Source organism: Antechinus flavipes, chromosome 1, assembly GCF_016432865.1.
Source record: "Antechinus flavipes isolate AdamAnt ecotype Samford, QLD, Australia chromosome 1, AdamAnt_v2, whole genome shotgun sequence".
Taxonomy (NCBI): Eukaryota; Metazoa; Chordata; class Mammalia; order Dasyuromorphia; family Dasyuridae; genus Antechinus; species Antechinus flavipes.
This window is the reverse complement of record NC_067398.1, coordinates 505,569,497-505,593,895: the sequence shown is the minus strand read 5'-3', so window position 1 is coordinate 505,593,895 and position 24,399 is coordinate 505,569,497. Positions and strand designations below refer to the sequence as shown.

Genomic DNA, 24,399 nt, shown 5'->3' with positions numbered 1-24,399 from the left:
TTAGAGCTATTAGGATTTTGAAGTGATAGGAGTGCTTATAGTGGATTTGATGAAGTGCTCCCTAGGCTTCAGATCATTCTTAAACTTGTAACATGGAAAGGAATATGTGAAACTCATTGAAGTTCTTTGATTATAACAATGACCGGATTGAAAGACTTTTTTCTCCCTAAGCTTTGTTAAATGTGTTCATTGACCTTAGAGCATTATTCCTTGGTTGAGGATTGTTTTTATTACTATCTTTGCCTTATATTTGTTGCTCTAGGATTTTTACATTCAAACAGATTTTGTGTTAACTTTGGTAAATATTGACTTGCCTGAAGTCACTCATGCCTTTGAAGTTTTACAGCTTCCCTAGTAAATAAATGAAATATGTTTAGAAATAAATTGGTAATGTCAATAACAAAGTATGTTACAGAGGTTGACTCAAATAATGATTTTTATAAATTATGTATTTATGCTTTAGTCACTTTTTACCAGATACTTTACTTATGTAAGTATTTATATGAGTTTCAAAAAATTTCATTAAAATAAATGCCTTGCTACTCCTTCAATCAGGTATACTTTTAGCACTTTTTCCTATCATCATTCCTATATTGCCCAGTTCTACTCTTTAAATGCTCATGGATTCTTGACTTTATGGAAATCAGTTTCTTTATCTGTAAAGTGAGGGAGGTAGTCTTCTAGAACAACTATCTAAATCTAGATGACCTCTAAAGCCCTTTCTAACTTAAATTCTTATGGTATGATTCCTAAAGATCATGAAAGAATACATACAGATTATAAATTTCTCATTTATAAATTTTAAATCCCTATTGAAGAATAGTGTTAGAATAAAAGAATTATGACTGTATAGGAAAGAAGTGGACTAATCATACAATGGTTTTCCACAATGGTGGGAGACTCAGTAAATGTTAATGCTGCAATCAGAAAAGGTTTAGAAGAGCAAATTTTAGAGAAATGATAACAGGCTAAGTTTTAGGCATATTGTGTTTGAAGTAGTAAAGAAATATCCATATGGAAATGTTCTATAGGCAGCTGGAGATTCAAATCTGGACTTGTAGAAGAAAATACCATGCTTGGGCACTGTAAGGGAAGAGGGCACAGAGGAGAAAGAAAGAAACAGAGATAAAAGTAGAGAGAGACAGAGAAAGAGAGGAAGAGAGAAAGATAGAGTTGTGTTTTTTAATTGGATCTTGACACCCAAGATAATAATCTTTAAATGCTTTAGAGAAAGCAAAGGAAGCAGTTTTGTTTAGTGGAAAGAGCAGTATCTTTGCAATCAACGGGACCTTGATTACAATACTATTTCTGAGGTTTACTATCTTATTGATTTGGACCCAGTCATTTACTTCCTCTGGGTCTCCTCATTTTTTCATGTATAAAATGAAAAGGTGTGATTGGATGTACTCTGAAGTCCCTTCCAACCAGATTGAATTTTGGCTCCTCTAATTCTGTTCCTTTTTACTTTACTTACTTTAATTTACTTACTCCTTACTTTACTCATTACTTTACTTTACAATAGACTTGTAAACACAACACTGCAGGGGTTCACTGTGACCAGTGTTCACCAGGTTTCTATGGGAATCCTTCTAGAGGGACATCAGAAGACTGCCAGCGCTGTGCATGTCCTCTTACAACTGCCTCCAACAAGTAAGTGGCAAATTATATACTGAAGAGCCCTGAGAGTCTTATATTATTTCTTTATTACACAGATAATATTTATTACTATTTATAAAAAAAACTGACTTGTCATTGACAAGTTATTGTTTATCTCCAGGAAAGAACTCTAGTTTTGTTGTTCTTATTCTCTAAATATGAAATGAAAATAAAGGGGAAAATGATGTATTGTGTATTTAAATATTTCAGAGATTTGTGATTTCATTGTTTTGTGGAGGAGATGAATCAAAAAGCAGTGATTAGCATCTATTATGAGCCAGGAACAAGATATATAAAGATAAATATGGGATAGTTTCTGACTTTAAGAAGCTATAAGGGAAAAAACAGGTACACAATAAGTAGACACAAATATATTCAAAGCAAATATCTTCAAGATAATTTGGCAAGAGGGAAAAGTTAGGAAAGATTTCATGTAGGATAGTTATTATTCACTAGGGATTCCAAGAGGTGGTGTCAGAAGGAAGAGCATTCCAGATACTGGGGAGAGTCAGTGCAAAGACACGGAAGTTAATTACATCTATGATATTCTGATCAGGCCATCGATTATGAATATTTCTGAATTTACCCAGCCTGGGCTTGACAGAAGATGAACATTTAGCTATATTGTGTCTGTATCTGAAGTCTGTCTATTGTTTAGAATTGTCTTGCTTGTATTCCATTGGAACAGTCTTTGAGAATGTGGGATTCTTCCTATATCATAAAGAGAAATCAGAATGGAACTCAGAAAGTATTGTGGCACATATGTATATAAATATATACACATGTTTTCTATCACAGCATCCATATATGTAGGCATGGATGTGTATATATGTATATGTATATATATGTGTGTGTGTGTGTGTGTGTGTTTGTGTTTATATTCATGTATATTCATATATGATATGTATTTGTGCTTCTCTTTATATACGGGACAGCGAAGTGATAGAGTGTTTAGTGCCAGGTCTGAAGTCGGGAAGACTCATTTTACTGAGTTCAGATCTGATCTCAGGCATTTACTTACTGTGATCCTAGACAAGTCACTCCACCTTGTTTGCCTGTTTCCTCATTTGTTAAATGAGTTGGAGAAGGAATAGCAAACCACTCACAGTATCTTTGCCAAGAAAACTCCAAATGGGGTCACAAAGAGTTGGACATTATTGAAAAAAATGAAACATCAATGATGAAAATATGTTTATATACAGGGTGTCCCAAAAGCCTCAGTTCAGCTTCAAACTTTAATAGCTTGATCTAATTAATTAAATCAATTAATTATGATGGCTTGAAATTACATTAAGTCTTTTGAATACTCTGTGTGTATATATATGTGCATATGTGTGTATATATGCCTCTATCTCTATTCAGAGAGAGAAAGGGAGAGAGAGATAAATATAGGTGTGCAAATACATATAGTGATCATTGCTACTTATGGAATCAAAAGTGATCATTATTGATCAAAAAATGAAATTAATTTTCAGAAGAATATGCTGAGAGGTGGTTATGCAGATCTTGAAAGAGATCATGCATCAAGCCTTTGCATGAAATCTCCTCCGCTTCCTTGCTCTGCTATTGATCATGTAATAATTACAGGAATAAAAAGGAAGAAATAGGCCTTTAAAATGTTTAGAAATGTAACATTATCCAGAGGCAGAAAAACATCTTTTCATCAATATTTTTTATTAGTTTCAGCCCTACCTGCCATTTGGATGATGGAGATGAAGTTATCTGTGATCAGTGTCAACCAGGATATACAGGAATGTGGTGTGAGAGGTCAGTTCTTTTTATCTTTTTGAAAGGTTATATTTTCCATAGTATGTACTTTAAAAAAATACCTTTATTTGTTTAAACATTCTTTTCTTTTTACATTTTGAGTTCCAAATTCCTTCCTTCCCACCCTATCCACTGAGAGGTAAACAAAATTATAAAAATTATATATGTGAAAATTACATAAAACTTATGTACATTTTTGTCATATTACAAAAAAAGAAAGAAAATGAGAAAATTATACCTCATTTTCACTCTCAGTTCACCAGTTCTCTTTCTAGAGATGGATAACTTTTTTTCATCTTGAATCCTTTGAAACTGTCTTGGATCCTTGTCTTGATTAAAGTAGCCAAGTACTTCACAGTTGATCTTCATTACAGCACTGATATAAATGTGCATAATGATCTTTAGATTTTTCTCACTTCACTTTGCATCAGTTCATATAGATCTTACCATGTTTTTTTCCTTTTCTGAAACCTTCTTCTTCACTTTGTGATTTATCATAGCATAATAGTACTCATTCACAGTTATGTGCCACAACTTGTTCAGTCATTTTTCAATTGATAAGCATTCCTCAATTTCCAGTTCTTTACCACCATAAAAGGAGCTGCTATAAATATTCTTATACACAGAAGTCCTTTTCTTTTTCCTTTGAACTTTGTGGGTTACAGATCTAGTAGTATTATTACTAGTTGAAAGGGTATGCACATTTTTACAGCTTTTGAGGCTTACTTCCTAATTGTTCTCCAAAACAACTGGACCAGATCACATTTTTACCAGCAATTTATTAATGTAGTTATTCTCCCAAATCCCATTTAAAATTTGTAATTTCTGATAGATATGAGGTGGAAACTCAGAGTTGCTGAAATTTGCACTTCGCTAATCATATGACTATAAATAGCTTTTATTTCTTCTGAAAACCACCTGTTCATATCCATTGACCATTTATCTCTTATTTTTACAAATTTGACTCAATTTCCTATATATTTGAGAAATGAGACCTTTATCAGAGAAATCTGTTGTAAACATTTTTGATATTACTTCATTGCTGGTGGTCCCTTTAATTTTCTTGTTTATATCTTTTAATTGTCTATTTTTGCTTTCACTTTTTCTGAGTTCTTGATTGCTACCTTTTTCTCTTTTAATTCAGCTGAAGCAAAATAGATTCTACTTCAGTACTTTAACTTTGTGTTTCAAATGTCTTTTGTGAATGACACATTGTTAGAGTCTTATTTCTAATCTATTCTGTTCTTTGCTTCCAATTTATGAGGAGTTTGTCTCATTCACACTTACAGTTGTGATTACTGTGTACTTTCCTTCATCTTGCTTTCATCTGTTTATTCTTTCCTCTCTCTTTCATTCTGTTCCTCTTTAAAAGTCCGTTTTGCTTCTGACTATTGCTTTCCCTAACTTGCCCTCCTTTTTATCAACTCTCCCTTCCCTCTTTCTTATCCTCTTTCCCCTCCTATTTTCCTTACTGGGTGAGATAGATTTTAATACCCATCTGAGTGTGTAAATTTATTCTTGCTTCTGAACCGACTCTGCTGAGAGTAAGTTTTAATCATTTACTGCCACATACCCCATTTGCCCCTCCACCATAAAAACTTTTTTAATGCACCTCTTTTATGTGAAAATATTTCCCCCATTTTTTTTCTCTTCTATTTTCACCATACAATCCTTTCTCTCTCTCTCTTTTTTTTTAAATTTTATTTTATTTAATAATAACTTTGTATTGACAGAATCCATGCCAGGATAATTTTTATACAACATTATCCCTTGCAATCGCTTATGTTTCGTTTTTTCCCCTCCTTCCCTCCACCCCCCCCCCAAGATGGCAAGCAGTCCTATATATGTTAAATATGTTGCAGTATATCCTAGATAACAATACATATTTGCAGAACCGAACAGTTCTCCCGCTGCACAGGGAGAATTGGATTCAGAAGGTTAAAAATAACTCGGGAAGAAAATAAAAAATGCAAATAGTTCACATTCATTTCCAAGTATTCCTTCTTTGGGTGTAGCTGTTTCTGTCCATCATTTATCCATTGAAACTCAGTTAAGTCTCTTTGTCATAGAAATCCACTTCCATCAGAATACATCCTCATACAATATCGTTGTCGAAGTGTATAATGATCTCCTGGTTCTGCTCATCTCACTTAGCATCAGTCCATGTAGGTCTCTCCAAGCCTCTCTGTATTCATCCTGCTGGTCATTCCTTACAGAGCAATAATATTCCATAACATTAATATACCACAATTTACCCAGCCATTCTCCAATTGATGGGCATCCATTCATTTTCCAGTTTCTAGCCACTACAAACAGGGCTGCTACAAACATTTTGGCACATATAGGTCCCTTTCCCTTTTTTAGTATCTCTTTGGGGTATAAGCCCAATAGAAACACTGCTGGATCAAAGGGTATGCACAGTTTGATTACTTTTTGGGCATAATTCCAGATTGCTCTCCAGAATGGTTGGACTCGTTCACAACTCCACCAACAATGCATCAGTGTCCCCGTTTTCCTGCATCCCCTCCAACATTCATCATTATTTTTTCCTGTCATCTTAGCCAATCTGACAGGTGTGTAGTGATATCTCAGAGTTGTCTTAATTTGCATTTCTCTGATCAATAGTGATTTGGAACACTCTTTCATGTGAGTGGTAATAGTTTCAATTTCTTCATCTGAAAATTGTCTCTTCATATCCTTTGACCATTTATCAATTGAGAATGGCTTGATTTTTTATAAATTTGAGTCAGTTCTCTATATATTTTGGAAATGAGGCCTTTATCAGAACCTTTAATTGTAAAGATGTTTTCCCAGTTCATACAATCCTTTCTCAATCCCTTATTTTAAAAACCATCATTCCCAAATAATTGACTCATACCCATTTCTTCTGTTTAGGTATAATGCTAAATAAAGTTTTTAAGAATTATAAGTATCATCTTCCAATATATGGCAATGTAAAATTTAACTATTGAATTTTTTTGACTTCTTTGTCATATTTACCTTTTTATCCTCTTCTTTAGTTTTTTATTTGAATGTCATTTTTTTATTTAGTTTTGATCTTTTCCTCAAAAGTCCTTGAATTTATTTCATTAAGTATCTATTTTCAACCCCACCTTCCCAATAAGGATTATACTTAGTTTTTCTGCATGTTATTTTAGTTATAACCTTAGCTCCTTTGTCTTCCAGGATATTATATTCAAAACCCTCCATTCCTTTTACATGGGAGCTGCTAAGTTTTGTGTAATTTTTACAATGGCTCTAGGATATCTAAATTGGTTTATTTTTTCTGGCTTTTTAAAAGTATTTTCTCCTTGACTTGGAAGTGCTGGAATTTGATTCTCATATTCTTGAGAGTTTTCATTTGGGAATTTGTTTTAGGAGGTGATTGATGGATTCATTCAATTTCTATTTTACCCTCTGGATCTAAGATATTGGACCAGTTTTCTTTGAGAATTTCTTGAAATATGATGTCAAGGTTCTTTCTTTTTTTTATCTTGATTTTCAGATAGATTAATAATTCTTAAATAGTCTCTCCTTAATCTATTTTTCTAGATCAGTTGTTTTTCCAATGAAATATTTCATATTTTCTTCTAATTTTTTATTCTTTTGACTTGGTTTTATTGTTTCTTGATGTTTCATGAAATCATTAGCTTCCAATTGTCCAATTCTAAATTTTAAGGGTTAATTTCCTTTAGTGAGCTTTCATACCTTTGTTTCCCTTGGACCAATTTTGCTTTTTAAGGAATGCTTTTCTTCAGTGAATTTTGATTTCTTTTTCTTTTTATAATCAATAGGCCAGTTCAATGAGGGGTTTTTAAGTTGTTATTTTTCTGCAATATTTTTGTATCTTTTTAAAAACCAAGATGTTAATTATGTTTGCATTTTTTTTTGCATCATTCTTATTTCTTTTTGCAGTTTTTCCTCTATCATTCATTTCTTCCTTTACCTAGTCCAAGAATTCTTCTTGGGGTTGGTCCAACTGGCATTTTTCTTTGAGGCTTTATTTATAGTAGTTTTCACATTGTTTTTTTCTTCTGAGTTTGGCCTTGGTCTTCTCTACCACCATGGTAGTTTTTTTTTCTTTTAAATGTCAAGTCCTTTTTTATTGTTGTGTATTTCTTGGCATTGAAATTTATGTTAGAGTTGGACTCTGCTTACATGGGAGTCAAGAAGCACTTTCTCAAATATTAGGTTTTTTTGTGTGCTGTTTTCAGAGCTAATTTTGAAAATCTGCAAGTTTGAGTGTTTTTAAGACTGTGTGATCTAGAGAGAGGTATAATCACTGCCCTCTAGGTATACCTTTTGATCTTTTCCCAGGAAAAGCCCCTGTTCCCTTGCCACTATTAGCATTTCTTTTGGTCACAGAACTGTGACTAGAAATGCATATAAGTAAGAGAATTACTAACCAGTATCTTCTGCACTCAGTGTTTAGCAAATGATCCTCTGTAATTTCTGACCAGTTGGCCCCTTTTATTAAGTCCTGTGGGCTGAGAGTTCCTTAAGCAATTATTGCTGTTGCCATCGCAGTGGCAACTTCTAATGCTTACCTATAGTGCTGAATCATATATGTTCTTAGCTAGCTCTGCCCTTAGTGTCATAGATCTCTTCTGCTGACTTCCTAAGTTTTCAGGTCTTCAGCAAGAAAAATGTCTTATTCTGATTTTTTTGTGGCCCCTGCTTCTCCAAAATTTGATTTGAGGAGTTATTTTAAAGTTGTTTGGAGGAAAATATTGGGAAAGTTCAGTTGGTACTACCTGTTCAACTATTTTTCTTTAGTATGTATTTTAACATAGTTAAATATTTTTGAAGTTATGACATAATTCATATCTTAAAAAATAGAATTTTATCTGATTTCTTGATTCTCCATACATTTTTACAATGCATTTTTTAAAAGTTGAATTTAAATTAAATGTATATTTTCATATTTTTAAGATATTCATGATACACCTTTAAAATGATTTAAAGGGATCTTTAATCTATTGCAAAACCAGACTTGGGAGTTACTAGTGTATTTACACATACATATTTAAAAGATTATTATATGGAATTCTCAGATTCCATGTAGATCATTTGACAAACCAAGGCCATTTCAGCAAATTAGAAAATTATATTTGTCACATCTAAGATGCACTTTATTACACTTTTTAAAAATGTTAAATCATGAACAAAGAGCAAATTAAGTTTTTGAATGACCAAACCAAAAGAGTTGTATTGCTGTCTCTATAAATCTTTTGCAAAATAATAAGTGTAATTGAATAACCAGGCAGAGAATCCCTGAATTGTTGGGGAAATTTCTTGGCCAATTGTACTTAGTTTGACCTTGCTCTCAAATGTTTATACAGATGTGCCGACGGTTACTATGGAAATCCAACAGTACCTGGGGAAACTTGTGTCCCATGTGATTGCAATAGCAATGTGGATCCTCTGGAAGTTGATCACTGTGATACAGTCACAGGAGAGTGTTTGAAGTGTATTGGGAACACAGAAGGCCCTCACTGTGAGAGATGTGCTGAAGGCTTCTATGGGGATGCTCTTGTGGCTAAAAATTGTCGTGGTAAGTAGATAGTGGATGAAATAGACTGTATTAATTATCACACTATGTTTACATAGCAAAAATAACTTTTACACTATAAAGTAATTGTATTGAGTGACCATTGTCATTGATATTCCTGCCTAGATTTTAAACTGGTTAATTCAAGCAGGCCAATTTCTCCTCTTTCTACCTGATTTCTAATGAAATTAAATTACATAGAAAAAATTCAAGTACATCTTAGGAAAGGGAGAGTTATGTATGCTATGACACTGACTTAACATGATGGAAGATGGATGCTAAAAAAAAAAAAACAACTGCTTGGTAATGAGGATGTTGATTAAAGTAATTAAGCAGATGTGATTTTATGTTAAAAAAAGAGAAATAAATCCTATTAAATTAATACTGTTTAGCAGCATTTGCAAAGCTCTTGTCAATGAATATATACAGTTCTCTTTCTTTGACTTTAAAATTATTGCAAATAGATGACCTAGGAAAAGCCAATAAAAGAAGTATTTTATTAATTACCATGGTAAGGGATGGGCAAACTTTTAGTGTGACAGTGACATTTTTATGTGCAATTTTGAAGTAAGATTGTGATGGGGAAGGGTGGAGAAAAGTACTTTTGAATTGTAGAATTGCTAAAATGCAAATTTTGTCAAAAGAAAAATAATGATGCTGTAACTGTCATGTTTTCATAGTAATTCAAATTCTTGACAGTTTACGTATAGATTGGCTGTACAACTCAGTGAAATGTGCTATGTGTACCTATGTAAAAATTTTTATCATGGAGAAGGATGAAATGATCTTCTTAAGTCCTTGTAATGATTTTCTGTTTCATTTTTGGGGAACATTTTAGCTTGTTCATGCCATGAGAGCAGTTCTCTTTCCAGTGTTTGCCATCATGAAACTGGTCTCTGCAAATGCAAGCCAAATGTAATGGGACAACATTGTGATCAATGCTTGGTAAGAAATGTGGACAAAATGGGAATGAAATAGAGTTAAAATAATTTTATGTTTCCAGTCAAATCTTTTTCTGTTATTAAATAGTGAAGTGTGTGTGTGCATGCATATGTGTGCGTGCATGCGCATGTGTGCGTGTGCGTGTGTGTGTGTGTGTGTGTGTGTGTGTGTGTAGAGAGTGAGGAAGGAGCAGTTGTAACTATACCCTAACTTTGCTTTTTAAAATTGATTCAAACTATAGCATTTTCTTGCCTTCCTAAAAGTGTTAAAGTGAGCTTGATTAATATATTTGATTCTATATTATTGATAAAGCTTATGTACTTGACCTGTAAAATAGTTTTAGGATGTTAGATATATTTAAATTTATAGTATATGTGATTTTTATTTATTTAAATATCAATAATTAATGTTATTTATAATTAAACATGTGTATTTAAACATATTGAACACTATTAAACTATTTTGCAGGTCAAATTATTAAGCAAACTATTTTGAGAGAAGTTTTATTAATTCCAGAAGATATAAATGTATGTACATATGTATGTGTGGACACACACATGGTGTTCCAAAAGTTAAGACCTTTGAACCACTCTGTTTATATTATAGATTGTTTAAAACTATTCTAAGATTTTTGAAATACCCTGTATAAATTTCCTTAGCGATGTTTTTGTTCTTATGATTTTTTTCTTTACTTTCTTGAACAGGATGGCTTTTATGGTTTGAACACAGGACTTGGTTGCCTGCCATGCAATTGTAGCCAGTTAGGTTCAGTATCTGAAAACTGTAGTGATGAGGGACAGTGTTACTGTGTGCCAGGAGTTGCTGGGCAAAGATGTGACCAGTGTGCTCATGGCTTTTATGCATATCAAGATGGCAGCTGCACACGTAAGTATTCTATTCTATTGTCCTTTATGTGTGTTTTTATGTTAAGCATACTTTCCAACAAAAGTTTTTAAGTTTCTTTAGGAACCAGGGAAAAATTTCTTGGGAAGAATTAGGAAGACTAGAGAGAAAAGATTATTCAGATTAAGCAAGCTTATTAACCCATTAGATTAAGTAATCATAATAACTTATTAAGATTAAGCAATCCTAATCAATTTATATAACAGCTTTCGTTTATTCTTTATCTCGTACTTTTAATTTTTCAAATACATTTGTACTAATGGTTGAAAAATTATAGATTTTGTAAATTCCCAAAATGAATACCTGTTTCTTAGTAGCTTAGCATCATCTTGTGAGGACACAAAATTGTGTTGAAAACAATGATGGAAAATTACTTAGATACCTCTTTTAAATATTTTTAGGAATATATGATGTTTTACTGATGTTGTATGTATCACATAAAGAGTGTTAAGCACTTAAGAAAGTGATAGCCAATGAATGGTCTTATCAGTTATCATTTTAAGAATACTACTAAATTAAGGGCATATTAAGGAAATAATTCATTTTTCCTACATATTTTAGTTACATTTTAAATAATGTTATTAAGTCTTTCACGTAGTGGGCACTAATAAATACTTGCAGAATTAATACTACAAAAATGTTAGCCTTTCTTATTTATATGTACCATCTAATTTTTGGATATAAAATTAATGAATCAAAGTTTAATCATATAAGAATACAGTGAAATTGAGGCTTTTCCCCCTTATTTATCATAACATTTGTTTCATATTTATATTTTGTTGGAGTTGTGATTGTCAGTGAGTTAAATGTTCCACCAATACTGAAATATCTCCTGCATTCCCTTTTCATATTCTGTAACATTTATTCATCTATTCCCCTAACTTTTATAGAGAATCTACTCAATATTCTATAACTCTTCCTCTTCCTCTTTCCATACTCTTTTAATTTGAGTATCAGTATAGCCATATCACCTTTACAGCACTTATCTCTCATTCTTACTACATGAATAGTCTGCCAACTTTTCCAAAAATTATCACTAATAATATTTCTTACCATTGCATCTTATACAGTAGTCATCGCTGGTTAAAAAAAATTCATTGTACTTTCAGATTTCTCTAAATTTATTTATTCTAAGATATTAGTGTTGCAGGATTCAAAGTCATATAGTATCACCAGGGAAAAACTAGTGTTAAACAATTGGGTCTTTTATGTATGCAACAGTTTGAAATTTTGAAAACATCAAGATTTCCCAATATGTTATATAGGAGGACTCATTTTAAAATAAAAGTTTGCAATTATCCTACATATTTGAAAATTATAGTAATGATTTCTGCTGAGTAGATCATAGGACCATAGGATTAGAATGGGAAGGGACCTCAGAAGACATGACTGATGAACTTCGTAAATTATTTTATATTTTACATCTCAGTCTTTGGAAGAATTTTGGCAATATATACTTTGTTTAGTGAAAATGCAAAACTTCATTGATTTTGGCTGTATGACATAACTTTAAAAAGGTAATAGATAGAATGAATAAAAGATAATGTAATAGAATAATGGTTTCTAAATTTGTTCCACAAAGACCAGCATGTTTCATCCTAGTCTTTGACTTCTCCCCAAATTCTCCTGAATTCATTTCCAATTTTCATTAGCTTTCTTCCTTTACTCAAGTGTTCAAACAGGTTCCACCATGTGAATCATTGTCATATAAATCATATGAATCATTTGCCAAATAAAACTCTCTTTAATTTGTTTCTCTTTTTCTACCTTTTTTTCCCCTTTTTTCTTTTGTCCTCATTATATCCTTCCTAATGAATATCTCCCTGGCTCTGAGGACTGACTCAAGCATGTCTTACAGTGGGGTCCTTTGAAAGCGGAGAAAACCCATTATATGGGTTCCATTTTAGGAAACCATCATACTAGATGTATTGTGAAGATCAATTATTAAATAAAAGTGTTTTATTCTTTGATTTTTTTTTTCATTTTCATTAAATAGCTAATACTTCAAATTCTCACTTGGGAGGGAAAATAATTTTTTTCTTATTACAGCTTGTAACTGTCCTCATACTCAGAATACCTGTGATCCAGAATCCGGGGAATGCATCTGCCCTCCTCATTCTCAAGGTTTAAAGTGTGAAAACTGTGAGGATGGGTACTGGGGACGTGATCCTGAGCTAGGATGCAAGGTACCTAGTGATGGCTAGAGCCATTTAAATTAAAAGGAAAAAAATTTTAGAATGTTCATTTTGAAATTGTGTTTCTCACTTAATATCATGATTATAACATGCACTTAAAGCCTTACTCTCAAAAATTATTTACTATTGGAGTTTTGAATATTGTTTAGATTTATTTATTAAGAATTTAATTCACTAAATATTTAATTCAATTAAAATTAAATTATTTTAATTAAAATTTATTTTGTTATTTTAAAATTTATTTTTAATTAAAATTAAAATATTTTAAGGTATATATGTTTTAAGTCAACTTAGCTTTCAGGAATAAATAAGAAGGAAGAAAACAAATAAAAAAAAGCCTGAAACAAATTCATTCTATCTTTGTATTTTGGTAAGATCTTATTGTGGACATTGAGGCTATCATGCTCCCCTGCTCCCAAAGAGTTTATTGATCGATTCTATATACCTCACTACATTTTTGAACATCTATCCTAATTAATGGCAGCTAAATGATATAGTAGAAAGTGTACCAGAGTAAGGAATACCTGAATTCAATTTGACCTCACATATTTATCATCTATGTAACTCTGTTCAAGTCACTTAATCCTGTATTCCTGTTTCCTCCTCTATAAAATGAGCTGGATAAGGAAATGATAAACCACTCCACCATGTTTGTCCCAGAAAACCTTAAATGGAGTCATAAAGAATGAGATGAGACTGAAATGATTCAGCAAAACAATGATTGGATTGTTCAGTTTCTTTTTGGTATACTATTAAGGAATTTCAGTTCACAATATGAATACTACATATTTTAATACCATTTTAGATGTAATTATGCAGTGAATCTATTTGTTCAAGTGAGAAGTAATGTAGAATACTTCATTTTGAAGACATTTGCTTCTTCAAAATACTAGATTTTTACCTAATCTGCTACAGTTAAAATAGATGTGCTTCCCAGAGATTCGTGAAATGGCAACTTACTGAGATCTATATACTGTATGATCATCCTTAAAATTTGGACTATTACATTTTCTCTGTTTTTAAAACAAAGGAAATAAGCGAAAGTCAATTACTGAATTTGAACTTTAAAGTGATTCTTTCATCAATCAATCAACAACTTGTCACATTTTAACACTAAAAATACTCTGCTACGAATTAATCACAATATTAGAGAAATGAGACTGGGTCCAGAAGAGCCACAGATTGTCAAGGAATAGAAGAGTCACAAATTGTCAAGGAATAATCTCTGGAATCTTTATATAGAATGCAAAGTGATGCTATGGGAGAATAGTATGGGACTTTCCTCTAATGCTAATACATACATTATGAGAACTCAAAAACAAATAAGAACGACATCAAAGTAAATTCCATAAAACATACATTATGAGAACTCAAAACCAAAATAAGTTCCATTGTGTTTCCTTTAGGCTTGCAATTGCAGCAGCATAGGATCAACTAGTCACCAGTGTGATTTGTCAACTGGCCAGTGCTCCTGTAGAGAAAAATATGGAGGACAAAGCTGCAATGAGTGTGCTTTAGGTTTCCGAGATTACCCAGATTGTGTGTCCTGTGACTGTGAAATAAGTGGTGCAAAAGGAGAAACGTGTGATGAGAAACAAGGTGTTTGTAGCTGTGAAGAAGAAAGTGGCACTTGTTTTTGCAAGGTATTCTCCATAAATAAATTGCTATTTCTTTCCCTTATTCCAATTTCATATTAATTTCTTTTTCCCATTTCAAATCAACCACATACTTAGAAACTTTTCCCTCAGGGGCAACTCATGATAGAAAAGTCAGCAGTAATTTGTGAGTCCTGTTTAATGTTAATGTTGAGTCCTCAATAACCTTAAACTCAATGGGCATTTTGACAGAACAATGGCTGTCTTCTTTAAATGGGATTTTGATGGTTTATAACAATAGTCAGAGTTGACAGTACCAGTCTGAACAACACAAAGTGACTTCTCATTTGTTCCATTTGGCTGAGTCACTAATCTGTTTTGAGTATAAAAGAATAAAATAGATTACCCAGAGTGCCAAGAAGATTTGCAGTTGAATAATGCTTATGTGATTATATTACATTACATGTGCTGGCCTAGAACTGAAGAAAATTAGTGGATATTAGTAGATATTAGTGGATATTTGATTAGAAAAGTGAAAAACAGTATCATATTTAGCTAATCATATTTAGTTATTTTTACCTTTTTGTGCAGTGGGGATGCTTTTTTTAAATTTGGCAATTTGAAATCATATTTTGTTTGTTTTAAAATTCTTTTTCCTATGAGGTTAAAAAATGTCAAAACTAATTTTGCCTTTTAAAAAAATCATAGAAAGTCTTGATTCCTAAAATATATGGAGTTCTCATCATTAAAAAAAAATACACTATACATTCAAGGTAAACTGGACCATTAACTGTTTCCCAACCTCTATCTGCTTGTTGTGTCTATATCTTCATAGAGCTCATTCTCTTGAATATATTGTCTCTTTTCTCTACCTCTCACTTCTTAGCTTCCTTCATGGTTAAGTTTTGGTGCCAATAAATGTCTAAGTCTTGTAGATATTAGGATCTTTTGCTTCAGATTTTCTTGCATTTACCTATTTAGGTACATGTGCTATCCCCAATGTAAGTCTATCAGCTCCTTCAGGTAATGGAGTATATATATATATATATCTTATTTTTTATTATGGATGCCCAGCGCCTTCTACAAGAACCTTGTATGGAGGGGACACAATAAATATTTGCTAAATTGATTTGAATACCTTGGAAAAAGGTAAAAGAGAAAAGAATGTCATTGTAAATACCTAGAAGAAAGAAAAAAATGGGAAATGATAGTAGGAACAAATAACTTTTTTAATAGAGAAAGAACTTCCTTTATCTTTTCCAAAACAAATTATTTAGATTTGTATATGTATATTCTCTCTGTCTGTCTGTTTCTCTGTGCATCTCTCTGCCTCTCTCTTTTTCTCTCTCTTTCTTTCTCACACATACATACACATACAAAATTAAATACTTAGCCAATTTCAGAAAAGGGAAAAGTTTTTTCTTTACATTTTCCTTCATTGATCTTATTGATGGAAATCTCAACAACTGAATCTATGCTTATTTGTAAGACTTACTATTTAATTTTCTTTTAGAATCTTTTATCTCCACTTTAATGATATATTTAACAGAGTGCTGTGAATTTGATGTGAAATTAGTCTGGGATAAGGATGACCTAGGCTTTTTCTTTTTTTTGGAGTTCTGAAGTTCATTTTTAGGCAGCATGATAGATTTGATAGAATGCTAGATTTGAAGTAGGAAGAACTACTTCAAATCTAGTCTCAGATACTTATTAGCTGTCTAATTTGGGAAATTAGACCACTTAACCTCTGCCTCAATATCCTCATCTATAAAATAGAGATCATAATACCATCCATCTCCCAGGATTATTCTAGGGATCAAAAGAGATAATATGTATAAAGCTCTTTACAAAACTTTATGTAAATGTTGGATATTTCTATTATTTTGGTATGTCTTAAAAGGTCAGAAACATTTGTTTTTTGGGTTTTGAGTTCATCTTGCATATTGGACTATATTTATAAAAATATGTATAAAAACTCATAGAAAGTTATGTGCTCTTAGGTTTGAAAACTTTAGTTGCTTGATGTTATCTTTGAGTTTATACTCTTAATGCATATAATGTTTTTGGAAACAGTTTCCCATTCTCAGAATAAAAGAAGTTTGAATATTTTGTTTTCTCCATTAGGAAAATGTGTTTGGTCTTCACTGCAGTGAATGTAAGATAGGAACTTTTGCACTCCACAGTGACAATCCTTTGGGCTGCTCTCCTTGTTTCTGTTTTGGAATGACACGCTTCTGTTCAGAATTAGAAGGATATGTTAGAATTCCTGTAAGTAATATAACTTTACATTTGAATTTTATAATTCAATATACATTGGTAACAATTTTCTACTTTTCCAGCTTTTTTCATAGCAGAAATGAGAATCGTGCAGAGATGTCAAGGCTGGTAAATTAAATCTTATTATTTTGTCAAGATCACTCTCAGAGACTTGACATTTGATGTTAGACTCGTTAAAAGTTTGGTCAGTGGACATAAGAGGAAATAGAAAAAAAACAATTCGGTATGTCAGAAAAACTCTGAGCTGGAAAATTGTAGAACAAGATTTTAGCTACTAGCTCACAGCATGACTTTAAGCAAGTTATTTAATCACTAGGTGTATTTATTTCATCATCTATAATGTTTAGCAGCTGGATCAGAATTAGATTGAATAGATTATCTCTAAGATCCTTTCCAAGTTAAAAAACATTATGAGATTTTTTCTCAGTTCTAATCTTCTTGCCTTCTCCCTTGCACTTGACACTATTGACTTCTTGATGGACACTATTAATATTTTTGCCTCCTTAGGTTTTGCCTCCATATTCTTATGGTAATACTTGTAACTCTCTCATTCTCTTTAGTGGGGTTATATCCTGCCCTGCCACTGAGGGGATACTCCAGGGATCTGCCCTAAATCTTCTCCTCTTTGTTTCTGTATATATATTCTCTTTTCATTGTCTTTATCATAAATTCTATGTAGATAACTCCCACAGTTCATTTCTCTTCTGAGCTCCAGCTTTTTTTTTTTTATACTAACTGTCTGCTGGATATCCCTATTTGTCTCACAGGCGTTTCATTCTAACTATATCCAAAATGAATTATTATCTTTCTCATTGTAATCTCCTTATTTCTCTATTTCTGTCGAGGAGGACTTCTTTTAGTCATTTAAGTTTATGACCATGGACCATTAACGTGCACTAAAGCTATCTAAAAAGTTGCCAATTTTTTTCTATCTTCCCAACATCTCTCATATCTAACACTTTCCCTCTATTCACACTAAAACCTCTCTCATGCAAGCAAACATCTCAAATGGACTATCCTATCAACCTCCTGATTGGCCTCCCTGCTTCAAAGCTTTTCCCTCTCCAATCCATCTTCTATGTAGCTGTAAGATTGATGTTTTGGCATTTGAAGCTCTTCACAGTCTTTTTCCAACCTATTTTTCTAAGTTTATTTGATTTTACTTCCTTGTATACTCTACATTCTAACAACATGTTTGCTGTTTTCTATTTGCAACATTTTATCTCCTTCCTCCATGCTTTAGCACCTTGTGTCTTCTATCCAGGGAATGCTCTCTCTTCTTATTTCTCCTATTGCAATTCTAGCTCATTTCGAGACTCTAGCTCATCTTTTTTTTTAAGAAACTTCACCTCTTTCACCCTGTTGTGAATTTTTCTCAAATCACTTCATTTCATTTGTATTTTAAAAATTTGTGTATGGGTTATTTTCCCCCACTAAAATGTAAGCTTCTTAGGGTAAAAACTTTCTTTGGTACCTCCAGCACCTAATATAGTACCTGGCTTAATGATTGCTTGATGAATTGAATGCATTTTTATGATTCCAACCCATTCCATTTTCTTGCTTGTTAACAAGTGAGATAAATCATGATGGTACAAGCAGCTTGAAAAATGTTAAAATGTGATTTTAAGATTTGACTTTTTAGTTCTGCCCCCTTAGGTCATACAACTGATAATTATTGATATAACAATTTATAGGTGTAACAGCTTGAAATATTTTCAAGAATTTTAATCATTATGTTTATGTTAAACAAGCAATTGTTCCACATACTAAAATGACAAATTAGTTGTCTTCTATCTTACTGTTCATTTATTTATTTGTAAAACTCTTTTCTGTCCTTGAAATTCATATACATTATTCATTAGTACTTGCAATCAAGTGGCTTTTTTCCCCCTGTGATATATAGATAACCCTCACCCCGGATCAGTCTATTCTGCGTGTAGTTTCCCAAAGCAACCTTGAGGGAACAATAGAGGGTGTGTATTACCAGCACCCTGAGATTTTATTGGATGCCGTCGCTGTTAGACAGCATGTGAATTCAGAACCTTTTTACTGGAGGCTACCAGATCAATTTCTGGGAGATCAGGTAAGTGATGACATTTAGAGAAAACATTAATTTTCTTGAGGGCAGAGAAGACAATTTAAAATTGGAATAGATAGATATAATTAGATGACTTATAAATTAAGAAAATATAATTTTTTCCTCTATAGACTGATGGATCTTTTTTAAAAAGCATATACTATACCACCAAGAGTCCCAAATTAAAATTTAAACACCTCATCAAAATTAATCAATTTTTATTTTTAGTCTCTTTAGGATGAAACTATCTGATGATTTCTATCCAGAAGCATTTAAGATCTAAAATGCTAGATTTGGAGGAAGACCTGAATTCCAATCCAGGTTCAGACACTTATTACCTGTGTGACTTTGGATAAGTCATTTAACCTCTCAAAATTTCCAAAACCATAAAATGGAGATGATGATAATAGAATTGTTTTGAGGTTCAAATGATAAAGTATTTGTAAAGCGAGTATCAACACTGTGTGGCACATAGAAGATACTTAATAAATGCTTGTTTTATTCTTTCATATTATTTAAAAGTAGCATTCAATTTTAGATTATATTGAGATCTCAGATGCATGTAAAACATAAAGCATTTCGAATAAATGCAAATAAAATTCTTCCAAGAAAATACTTTTTGGAGTCAAAGAAATCTGAAAATTGATTATTACTTAGTAACTTTTATTTTGAGAAAATTCTGTTGTCTGCCTTTTGAGATGAAGATGATTCATTGCTATACCCACTCTTACCATTTATGATTAACCAGAAAGAGGAGGAAATTTATACACTTAAATTTGTATCTTAAAATTTTTGTTCCCAATTTTATAATTAAAATTTAGTTATAAAGTATAACTAAATGTTTCTTAGAACTTTTTCTAAAAAAATATTTTCTTCTGTAGTTATATAATACTTTGTGTGGAGTACTCTAGGAAGAAAAACTAAGTTTGTAATAGAGATTCATGGATTTTTATTCAATCCTCTTTTTCTATATTTCTTTTGCATGAAAAAAATGTATGTTTAATGGTCCTTGTCAAGTTTGTAAAAAAAAAAAAAAAAAAAGAACATTTGAAGAGAAAAGTTAAGAAGAAAGAAGACAAATTTCTAAACTGTAGGAAATACTGGGGATTGAATATTGTATGCCTTTTAATATCTGATAGTTGAGAGAAAGAAAGAAATAATATCGTGCATTTTATGAATAGCTACATAACCTTGATGAAAGGCCTTTTAAAATTAAATTCTCAAGATTTTATTGTAAATGTAAAAACTAATAACAAGAGCCTTAAAGTGAAATATTTTTAAGTCAATGCTCTTTTACAGAAATAAATATAATAATTTACTTTTTGAACAGCTCATGGCCTATGGTGGAAAACTAAAGTACACAGTGGCTTTTTATTCATCAGATGGTATTGGGACTTACAACTTAGAGCCACAGATTCTGATTAAGGGTGGCCGCACCAGTAAACTTGTCATTTACATGAATATCCCTGCTCCAGAGAATGGAGTGAGAAAGGAACAAGAAGTAGACATGAAGGAGGTAAATAAAAATCATTTTCCTTAAATTCTTTGATAAATGTATAACTATTATTAATTTAATGAATTGGTAAAATATATATTACAGGAAATATAAAAAATAGTATCTTTCATGAACTGTGAACACTATGGGGCTGGGGAGGTGTCTGGAAATTGATTTAAAGTTTATAGCCTCAAAGGAGGCTAAGTTCATTTTAATTAGGTTCAGTAGTAAAGGATTCTTGCATTCTTTTCATGGTATGATGGTCATTAGGGATCAGAAATGGGCAAAAAGAAGGTCTCCAAATCTAGCTTGAATGTGAGGATTGTTTGTGTTGGGGAAACTTGGCTGGTTCTGGGAACAGAAATATGTACAGATGGGTATTTTGGGGAATTATTATGAAAAGAATACTTCTTTATGTGTGAATATGCCACTAGGAATTTTTTGTGAATTTTTCTTTGATCAAATCTATTTCTCATCCACAGAATATTTGGAAATATTTTAACTCTGTGTCTGAAAAGCCTGTAACACATTCAGACTTTATGTCAGTTCTAAGCAACATTGACTATATTCTTATCAAGGCCTCATATGGTCAAGGATTATTACAGAGCAGGTAGAGTATTCTTAACTTTTGCTTCTTCTAGACTTTCAAATATCTCTCTTCTTCTAGAGGCAGAAGTAAAGATTCTCTCTAGTCCCAGCTCTACTTCTATATTTACTTAATGCTTTTGTTTCTGTATATTGTTTCTTCCTGGTTCTACCACTAACTAGCTATGTGACCTTGAAAAAAACCATTTAATTCTTAGAGACCTTAGTTTCCTCACCAATAAAATATTTGAGGGAAGAAGAAGAGTAGATAAGTGTATAGTTAAAACTATCTTAAATACTCTCTAACTCTAAATTTTCATGATATTTTTCAATCATAAAACCAATGTAGATTATTAGCCCTCCTTTCACATGAAGTTACATAGTAATATATGTGAAAGTCATCTAAAAAATAAGTCTAGAAATGGAGCTTAAGACTATGACTCTAAACTATTCTTAGGGAAAATACTTTGGGGACAGGGAGGCAATAAGGGTTAAAGGACTTGCCCACAGTCATATAGCTAGTAAGTGTCTAAGACCAGATTTGAGCTCAGGTCCTCTTGATTCTAGGACATGTTCTCTATCCACTTTGTCACCCAGCTGCCTCTCTTGGGAAAAGTACTAATTATTTTGGGGTCTTGGATCTTTAGCAAAAACCATAACAAGGGGTAACAAAGAAATGATAGAATAGTTTTTTGTGACATATAGGTGAAGTTTATTGTAATCTGTGAATAAATATGATGGTGATATAAAGAAATAATGCACAATTATAAAATATTTAAATGCAACACAACAATAGCAGCAATAATAATAGAGATTTCCTGACATTGTTTTGCCCTCTATTTTGGGGGAGAGATGGGACACAATGGAAAAAATTCTTTCAGAGAAGTATAGAAATGAGCATTGCTTCTTTTTCATTAATACATTGGACTAGTAATTTTTAATTTGCTTGATTTTTCTCGTAGACTGTAACATCCATAAAAACCTTAGTTCCAGTTTTCTTAAATTGTTGGATTTTTTAAAATTGTTAAATCACTACTTTTATTATTAAACTAAATTTGCACCCCTGGGAAAGAAAGTCTCCTACATTAGGAAGAAAAACTGATTTCCTACTATTTGCAAAATGTCATTTTCTTGCATTTAATATATGTATATATAATTTACAAACCACATAATTTTGCACTGACCAGTGCCATGTCACAGAAATGTTCTTAGTAAAATATCATTAAACCTCATTCTTTGTTGTGAAAATGTGCTATAATATTTATAACATTGCTTCATTTCTTCCCATGAAGTTTTGAAATTTCTTTGACTGATGTTCTCTTTTTGTAGATTCAATTAATGATCTCTCTTTATATTTATGATGTGATGATGTTCAGTCATGGTAGTTACATCTGACTTTTCAGATATTCTTGGCAAATTGGGGATATTCTTGGCAAAGATACTAGAATAGTTTTCCATTTTTTTTCCAGCTCATTTTACAGATGAGGAAACTGAGACAAACAGAGTGAAGAGACTTTATCAGTATAATACAACTAATAAGGGTTTGAAGTCATATTTGAATTCAGGAAGATGAATCTTCCTAACTCTAGACCTGGCACTTTATCTCCTATGTAACCTAGTTGCTTTCATGATACTTGTACCTAAGTCTTATTTTTTTCTGACTTCTTATTGAACTATTTCCTAGGATTGCAAATATTTCAATGGAAATTGGAGTAAAGGCTGAAGAGATGCACTCCAAGAGAGAGGTAGCATACCTTTTAGAGAATTGTGACTGTCCTCCTGGATATGCTGGACTCTCATGTCAGGTACCAAATAACTGCTAAAACTGGTTTTAGCATTTTCTTATTTTGACTTGAAATACTTTACGGTCACTATGCAGTCTAAATAAGACTTCTATTTTTCTTCTTTTTTGTCTCTTCACAGGATTGTGCACCTGGATATCACAGGGCAAAACTTCCAGAAGTCAGTGTCCGAGAATCCCGGCCTCTGATAGCTCCATGTGTGCCATGCCATTGTAACAATCACACTGAAACCTGTCATCCAGAGACTGGGAAGTGCCTGGTATGTGGCTTGTTCCAAATGTTCTCACTTAGATTTAAACCAAGAAACTTTATTTCTTGGTTATTACTTTCTATTTCTATCCATGCACATCCCTGTATACTACCTTCTGTTGTCTACTAATCTGATGGTTATTTCTAATAGAAGAGCTTAATGAATGTTCTTGTGCCATTAGTAGAATAGAGGTATTTTATTAATTTAAATTTTTAATATAATTTTTGCTTTAAGATATCAAAATTGTGGACTTTGATAATGAATCATTTTGTTTTAATATTGAGTCTTTTTTAGTCATATTGTTACATTATATTACATATTTATCATAACATTTATATGTTATATAAGTATCTATTAATCAATAGCTAATTAATAACTGATTATTAAAATTTGGGATCAGCCTAAGTTATCTCTCAAAAATGATTGTCTCATTCAAGACTTGTAATAATCAAGACTCAACTTTTAGAGATCAGTTTCTTTTTTGTAAAGAATAGCCCTCACCTTGAAATTGTATCGTAAAATGTAAGTACTTCTAAGAGGGAATTACATAAGAAGTAGTAAAAAAAAAAAAAAAATTGAAAGTCTTAGTTTGAATTTTTATAAGATAATTTTCTTCCAGAATTTAACAAATGCCAAGTGACATGAGAGTCCTGTTTTCTTTAAGTGATGAAAAGGCATGCACATACTAGAAGTGAAGGATAATGAAAACAAAGCATCCTTTTAGACTCAGGCTTAGCTACATTATTTCTAATCCTGCATTCTTCTCCTTTTTGGCTGTGGTTTGTGTGGTAATGTGGTAACTTGGCAAAATAATGATGGTGAAGGATTCACAATATGTACTAAAATATAAAAAGATGACTAAACATTGTTATTTTAATATTTTTTCAAAATCTACATTAAAAAGCAAATTAATAGAATGTGACCTTAATCTTCTTTTCTATATTTAGTAGAGTGTCAACCTGGAATAGTGAATAGAGAGTGACCTGAGACTCAAGAAGTCCTTCCACTGCTAGATACTGACCTGGCAGCTTTTAATCTTCCACTGTTCTGGTTAACTCTTTATGAAGTTGCAGAGAAGATGCTAATAATTGCCATTTGTAGAGAAATTTCTTTATTTGGGAATTGCCCATGTCAATGGAACTTCAGGCCTCTAGTCCTTATTCTATTAAGTTCTTTTATATATATGTATTTTCATTCTCTGTCTCTTACTTCACAGTGCTATTCCTCTATAACTTCAGAAATTATTTTTAAGGAGTTGTGATGGTTAAAAACTTTGACTTTGCAGCCTGTGAGGTGATAAACAT

At 32.0% G+C, this 24,399-nt stretch overlaps 1 protein-coding gene across 1 annotated transcript in view; it reads left to right on the top strand.

Annotated features, from left to right (window-relative positions):
- The window catches only part of LAMA1 (laminin subunit alpha 1), a 183,702-nt gene that overhangs the window by 82,858 nt on the left and 76,445 nt on the right, over nt 1-24,399 (top strand). Inside the window, exons 17-29 of the mRNA XM_051970426.1 lie at nt 1,523-1,650; nt 3,337-3,423; nt 8,766-8,977; nt 9,813-9,919; nt 10,621-10,801; nt 12,869-13,005; nt 14,421-14,657; nt 16,734-16,877; nt 18,790-18,969; nt 20,294-20,479; nt 20,941-21,068; nt 22,728-22,848; nt 22,967-23,104. Coding sequence (XP_051826386.1) covers nt 1,523-1,650; nt 3,337-3,423; nt 8,766-8,977; nt 9,813-9,919; nt 10,621-10,801; nt 12,869-13,005; nt 14,421-14,657; nt 16,734-16,877; nt 18,790-18,969; nt 20,294-20,479; nt 20,941-21,068; nt 22,728-22,848; nt 22,967-23,104 — 1,986 coding nt within the window. The remainder of the gene's footprint in view (nt 1-1,522; nt 1,651-3,336; nt 3,424-8,765; nt 8,978-9,812; nt 9,920-10,620; nt 10,802-12,868; nt 13,006-14,420; nt 14,658-16,733; nt 16,878-18,789; nt 18,970-20,293; nt 20,480-20,940; nt 21,069-22,727; nt 22,849-22,966; nt 23,105-24,399) is intronic.